The sequence below is a fragment of the Octopus bimaculoides genome, chromosome 7 (genome assembly GCF_001194135.2).
Source record: "Octopus bimaculoides isolate UCB-OBI-ISO-001 chromosome 7, ASM119413v2, whole genome shotgun sequence".
Lineage (NCBI taxonomy): Eukaryota > Metazoa > Mollusca > Cephalopoda > Octopoda > Octopodidae > Octopus > Octopus bimaculoides.
The window spans coordinates 98675529-98683500 of NC_068987.1; the positions used below are offsets into that span (position 1 = coordinate 98675529).

Here is a 7972-nt window from a genome sequence, read left to right on the forward strand (position 1 = left end):
TTGTAAGTGGACTTGGTAGACGGAAACTGAAAGAAGCCCGTCGTATATATGTATATATATATATACGGTGGTGCATCAGCATGGCCGCAGCTCTGAGCTGAAACTTTGAAATGAAAAAAAAATATGTGTGTTTGTGTATCTGTGTTTGTTCTAGCATTGCTTGACAACCGGTGCTGGTGTGTTTAGGTCCCCGTAACTTAGCGGTTCGGCAAAAAGACCGATAGAATAAGTACTAGGCTTACAAAGAATAAGTCCCGGGGTCGATTTGCTCGACTAAAGGTGGTGCTCCAGCATGGCCGCAGTCAAATGACTGAAACAAGTAAAAGAGTATATATATATATATATATATATATATATATATATATACACACATTTTGTATTCAGTGTGATTTTGTGTTGAGAAAGGCAGTAGTAACGATTGTAATATGATGTTAATATAAAATTAGAGAATGTGGCGCTAGTAGTAGCAGTAGTAGTAGTACTAGTAGTAGTAGTAGTAGCAATAGTAGTAGTAGGAGCAGTAGTTGTTGTTGTTGTTGTTGTCGTCGTTATTGTGAGTCGCGGATTTGGTAACGGCGGGGGAGAGGCGAATGAATTCTAACTTACCAACCGTGGTCTTCAATGACATAAAGAAGAAACAAGGACAATGAATCTTTGAATGAATATGCGAACAAAGGATTAAAGTTTCTAGAATGTTAGAATGACTGGGCGAATAAAGAAAGGAACGGATCATAAAAGAATGTAGGAATGAATGAAAGAATAGAATAATAGGGGAAGGAAATAATTTCACAAGATTTAGAATTAAAAATGTATTCTAATTCATCTTCCTCATTATCATTAGCCGCAGCCGCTGAGACATCCCCACCATCACCCCTACGACCATCGTCGCCCTTATGCTTTTATCTTAGTCTTTTCTATCTATCTGCCTAACTCTGTGTGTGTGTGTGTGTGTGTGTGTGTATCTTCACACACATAAACATGCGCACACATACATTTAGAATAATCTGGATAGCTTCATAACGTGCATTTGAAAGCTCCTGTACATTGGCTATCACATGCCTCTCTACTGCAGGATACTGTCCAAGGCTGGATAAATATGTGGAACTCCGCTATTGTATGGGATATAAGAATTATACAGTGTAAGGATATTGTATGGATATACAAATTGTATAACGAAGAAGGAAATTAGCAGGCTTTAATAGCGAATCACATTTGTTTCTGCAACGGACAGCAGCTTTAAGTTGTTGAGTTCACATGAATAGATCATTATATCAGATTAAAGGTTAGGATTACTGCATAATCAAATATTGTTCAGCAGCAGCTGTGTATAGTTGCTTTCTCGGGTGCAATGCGATCGGGTACTGTCGGATCTCTAAGAGTTTCCTCAGATATACCTTGTTTATTACTCTCCCCCATTCAGTTCCATCGAATCGAAGTTTGCAACTGTAAGTTGGTGTCCTGTGCATAAGCAAATCTGACTTACTATTAAAACCAGCTATTTTCTTTCTTAGAGATATATTATTTTCCATCTTCGAGATGTGTGTGTGTGTGTGTGCATGCATGCATGCGTGCATATATGTGTGTGTGTTTGTGTATGCGAACATCCAATATATATGGCTGTAAAATACATTACTTTCTTTCAAGACCACGTGTTACTAGATTAACTCTCGCATATAACACATCATAAGTGATGTTTCCAGGAGCGATTGGGTATTTCGAGTCTTTCAGTAATTAGACATTTTCCTCCAGGCGATCCAGTGATAATAAAGTTCCAGTTTGTATCCAGTTAATATTACCCCTTTCAAGTTCTCAAATTTCCTGGTCTACATCCACTGCATCTACATCCACCTCGTCTCTGCTGACGTTCTGCCCACTGGTCCATATAATGTCCAACATATTGTATCCTCTACAAAGAGCCTGGCTTGCAAATCCCCTCCGTTACGCCTCAATGGGATCACACTCATTGTTTTAAGCAACTCCGTAAGTAAAAGAGTAAAGACTCTCTTCAGTCACGAATGACCGTGGGATTGCATCTAGAAATTTCCCCTCTGAGGCACAAGTCTGGGCAAAGTTTTTTGTGGAAGACAAGCAGTCGCGCATCCATACTGGCCACCGCTCTCCACTCCACCGATGTTGTCCAAGGAACAGGCAGAAGCCGATACAGCTTGGTACAAGTGATGCCGCAGCTCATTTCTACAGCTGAGTGAACTGGAGCCAGTACACAACACACATCCTGGGAATCGAACTCACACCCACGCGATTGTGAGCCCGATGCTCAAAATTGTGAGGCATGTGCCTTCAACTTCATAAAATTTATTTTATTTTTTTATTTAAAATACAGCATATTTTATTTACTTCCTTTCATTCATGGTCTCAGTGCGGTCTTTCTAGGGAGTGGCGAGTTCTAACAGATTTGTCTGCATAGATGTTCTAAAATCAGCTCCATGCATGGCTTTAAGTGATGTTGATGCAACAGTTTCAGGGAACTTCATCTGCTTCCATATATAGGTATTTATGGTAATGTGGCTGTGGAGAACGACGAAAGAACACACAAAAAAGGAAAAAAAAAAAACAGGAAAAATACACAAACTTACCCCTCATCAATATGTGCGTGTGTTTTTGCACTCAGAAACACACACAAACACACACACATACACACACACAAACACACACACAAACTCACAGACGGACTGACAGATAGACAAATAGATAGATAGACAAATAAATTGTCAGACAGACAGACATATAGATGGAGATTAATATTTGTTTACGCAATTATATATAAAAAAACAATTTACTATTAAATTAAAGGATTATTCATTTTTAGCAGAACACATATTTATTAATCTTTTACAAGGAAAAAGATTGACTGTAACATCGAAGTTTCTACTTCCTCGCCTCCATCAAACGCTCCGACATGTGTGTGTGTGTGCGAGCGCGCACATATGTGTGTATGCGCGTTTATGTGTTAGAGAACGTATGTGTATATACAAAGAAGCATGTATGTGGATGTGTGTGTATGAAAATAGTATGTAGGTTGTACAAAATTGATGTGGAGATGGAAATTACACGTCCTCTTAGGAACAGCAGCTACCTTCGGTTTAGAATCAAATCTTAATTTCTTGAGAAATAAAAGACGTATTTGATAATATAGTCCAAAGACTGTATTCGTCACTGCAATGTAGTAAAAATGTTGTGTTGGTCATGGCCAGAATGCAATTCATCATTATGCTTGTCTAAACTCGGATGTGACAAATGGCATGGGTGTGTGCTATGCAACAAACCAACAATCCTTCCCATTCTCATCGTTCTTTTCTTCCACATCATCATCCTCCTATTCATTATTATTATTATCATGTTCTTTATGAATACCATTCTCGAGTTTTTCATCACCACAATCATGAACATCATCTCCATTATTATCATTATCCGTTTTTGCGGCACTCCTACCACATTGTATGCCCTTGTGACGAACAACTATTACAATACTATTCTCCTGGCTTTTTTTTTTTTTTCATTCTTTGAATCACCTTCCCCAACCCGACTCAACCATTTCCCTCTCATGCATGGTTGCTGGGTGAGGTGGAATCCAAGCGAGTGGTAGATCTAGAATTCTTCCATCACCAACATCACATTGTTCGTGTAAGCCTGTCATATTGTCATGACATTAGAATATGACAAACGGACAAACATCAAAGCTTACTCCAGCGAAATACGTACGTATATATCGTGTTGAAAAATTCTATTAAGCGAGATTATCGCTGTTTGACAAAATTGTTTGGCAAAAACTTTCTCTAGGTTTGTTTAAAATCAAATATATAAATGAAATAAAAATAAAGCCAATAATAATAATAATAATAATCATAATCATAATAATACTAATAAAACAAGGGCAATAACTCCAATAAAATCATCTCGTTGACTAGATTTGATAATATCCGACAATCTTCCTGTCACCTTGTTCAGAAACATATTCACTTCCTCTCTTTTCACATTATTTACATTTACACCATTCGACAAACTCACACTTGCACATACACCCACACACACACACACACACACACACACACACACACACACACACACACACACACACACACACACACACACACACACACACACACACACACACACACACACACACACACATACATACATACATACATACATACATACATACATATACACACACATATGTATATCGCTGTTGTTAATAATAATAATGATAACAGCAATAATATTACCTCTTTTACTTTCACATGCTATGTTATTTCCATTTCAATGTTACTGTTCTTTTACTCGCTTTTCAATTTTTTTAACTTATCCTATCAATGACTTGTTTAGAAGAGATCAAGATGTCTACCAGATTATACAGATATTTTCATTTCCTGGCTTTGATATGACATATGTGTTGTTCCGTTTGATCACTTTATCGGTTTGAACTGATGCATCTCATGTCATATACAAATATATCCTGTCATGATATATCTATTGTCGTATACATACTAGGTTTGGTACATGTTTATGCTACGGAATCACAATTCTTATGTTGATGAGAGGATGGCATTTTGCTCAATGGTCATCACTCATGTCTTGGAACATTATAATTGTTGTTGTTATTGGATTGACAATATGGTAAATACGTGTGAAAATTACCAAGCAGTAATCGTTCTGGTTCTTTATGTTCCAGATTCAAATCCTTCCGATCTCAAATTTGACATTCGACCTTTTCATTATCGATAAAATATAGGCTGTACGGCCTAAATTTGACAGTTTGCATAAAAGAAAAGAAAACGCAATATTCTATCCAAAAATAAAAGTATTTTAAAAAGTCAAAATACATCAACTAGGTTATGGATGAGAGATAACAGTTTACTCAAAGTAGCCGGCCTCAGCTTCGACCATGTCCTCAAGACAGCCCCGGAACTTGGTGCAGGCATTTCTAACTGTATATCTGGGAAGATCATGGAACACCTTATTGATCTTAGCCAACAGCTTGGCTTTTGTGTAGCAAGCAGAGCGGGCTTTTTCAACTGCGTCTCACAGATAGTGATCCATTGGATTACAATTGGGATACATAGGAGGCCAGAAATTAGGGCTGGTGATGTAGTAGAAATTCTTCGATAAAAACCTCTGCCTTTTTTACGGAGGTATGACAAGGAGCACACACACATGGCTTTCCAGCAGCCACTACCTCCAGCCAGGCTTTGCTCACAATCTCAAGCAACTTCACATAACCGCTTTGAATTGTGCCTAAAGCCCCGTCCAAACATATAGGACGGCATAATGTCACCCTTACTGAAGATCCAGCCATAGACTATCGCAGTTTGGAGGAACTTAGTTTTCATGATGCCCATGTCACGTGTTACACAGCCTTTAGAATGTTCACAGAGCATCAAGCAGCAGTCATGATGTTGGCGTTTTGATAACCGGATGAATCGTAATGGCCTAGGTAACTCGTTCCTAATATTCTCATGGATTCCAGTTTTCTATGTCAGCTAACATTTTCTCAACCATAACTTTAATCTTTATGCTCTCCAATACTGTTCACCAATACTGGAAGCTGTTCCTATAAAAAGGGGACTTAAAAATCGTCAAATTTAGTCCGAACACCCTGTAAAATACCAGGCTAGTATTGGGGTCGATATCAAATAACACCGCTTTTTCAATTATGTTGAAAAGATTATCCTCATCATTATTGTTATCATTAGCAAGCTGGTAGAATCGTTAGCAATCCGAGCGAAATGCTTGGCGGTATTTCGCCCTAACGCTAGGTTCTGAGTTAAAATTCAGCCGAGGTCTACTTTACCTTTCGTGCTTTCGGTATCAAGAAATTAATTACCAGTTGCATACTGGGTCGATCTAATCGACTGGCCCTTCCCCAACAATTTCAAGCTGTGTGCTTATAATGGAAAGGATTATTATTATTATTATTATTATTATTATTATTATTATTATTATTATTATTATTATTATTATTATTATTATTATCATTATTATTATTATTATTATTGAGCTAGCAGAATCGTTAGTACGCCTGACAAAATGCTTAACAGCATTTCGTTCATCTGTACGTTCTGAGTTCAAATTCCGCGGAGGTCGACTTTGCCTTTTATCCTTTAGGGTTCGATGAAATAAGCACCTTTTATGCACTGGGATAGATGTAATCGAGTAGACCCCTCACCTTGTGTCGAAATAGCGGCACATAATTATTTCTTGTTCTACTTAACCATACTCTGCCCATATATGTTCTGAAATGAAATCTTACCGCGTTTACTATAACGTAACCTGTTATATACTGGTCACGTGTTAATGCAATTTCCAGTTTATTGTAACCTCACTCTCAATTTCTTATGTTCCAATGTCAAACTGCTATAGTTATATGTTTATCTGCTAGATTATTTTGTATTGTATTATCGATGCTTCTGATATTGAATATTCATTAATAATATATTTCGTTTATTTTCTTTCGACAGGAACCAAATGCCGGTGACAATTAAGGGGCAGATAACCATGGAGAAAACACCAAGTTATTTTATTACGCGAGATGTTCCTCGTCGAATCCACAGCATGTCAAAAGATGTGAAGTTAATCGTCGTTGTTCGCGACCCGGTCACCCGTGCAATTTCTGATTATACACAGACTATGACCAAACGACACACTATACGGCAATTCGAACAAATGGCATTTGTGAATAACAGCACTCGGATTGTGGACACGTCCTGGGGAGCAATTCGTATAGGTGTCTACGCTAAACATCTTCAGTCATGGTTGAAATATTTTCCACTTGAACAAATGCATTTTGTAAGCGGGGAGAAACTAATATCAGATCCTGCAGGAGAAATGACGTTATTACAAGATTTTCTCGGACTTAAAAGAGTCATAAACGAAAAACATTTTTTCTTTAATGAAACAAAGGGGTTTCCTTGTCTGAAAAAAGTTGAAGGCAGTGGCCATCCGCACTGCTTAGGTAAAACTAAAGGACGACAACATCCAGTTATAGATTCACGTGTAATACAAAGGTTAAGAGATTTTTATCGACCATTTAACACAAAGTTTTATAGCATGGCCAAACGGAATTTTGAATGGCCTTGATACAGGTACATTGCTTTGCTGGGTTGAGTATGATTTTCTAATCGTTGTTCGTTTGTTTAGGAGGAATAAATGAATTTATGAAGAAAAACAGAACAAAGGTACAAACGATAAGAGAGAAAAAAAAACACTACAACTTTTTTTCTGTTACTCGTACGTAAACTTCAACTGGATGTACAAATGAAGTTGTACTGCTTCTTATTGATTTTTCAGATTAATATAAGGAATATTATTTTGTTGAACATGAAGGGTTCCTATTCTAAAGAACGATGATTTTTGTATACGCATACATCAATATATGCGTACAAAAAGGCGCACATGCATATGTATGTTTATATAAATATTTGTTTTATTGTATGTATGCATATATATATATATATATATGATTATATATATGTGTATATATAATCAAATATATATATATATATATATATATATATATATATATATATATATATATATATATATATGATTATATATATGTGCGTATATATAATCAAATATATACACACACACATACATATATATATATATATATATACATACACATACATACATATATGTACATGACATGGCTGGCTGGATGTAAGAACACATGCATGCTTAGGTGTATGTGAGGCATTATTGCATGCATATGCATATATGAAAATAAACATGATGTATTTTGTTCCAAACTCATGCATGCACAAAGTGGATTATTAAGTGTTGTGCATGAATATAAATATATAAATAGATATTAAGAAACGCATAATTTTTCGCACTAGCAGAAGGAAGTTTGCATTTACACACAAATATACGCCCATAGACACAAACCTCTGCCCACACGTACGTACATTTCATGTATATATATTATATATATGTAAATTATATATATATATAT

The 7972-nt window shown here is 36.4% G+C and overlaps 1 protein-coding gene across 2 annotated transcripts in view; it reads left to right on the forward strand.

The window, feature by feature from the left end:
* The window catches only part of LOC106868422 (uncharacterized), a 148939-nt gene extending 141472 nt beyond the window's left edge, over positions 1-7467 (forward strand). For both annotated transcript variants that reach the window (XM_052969829.1, XM_052969828.1), the window contains exon 3: positions 6477-7467. In XM_052969829.1, the coding sequence (XP_052825789.1) occupies positions 6477-7095 (619 nt within the window). In that variant the 3' untranslated portion in view covers positions 7096-7467. The remainder of the gene's footprint in view (positions 1-6476) is intronic.
* The last annotated feature ends 505 nt before the right edge of the window (positions 7468-7972 follow it).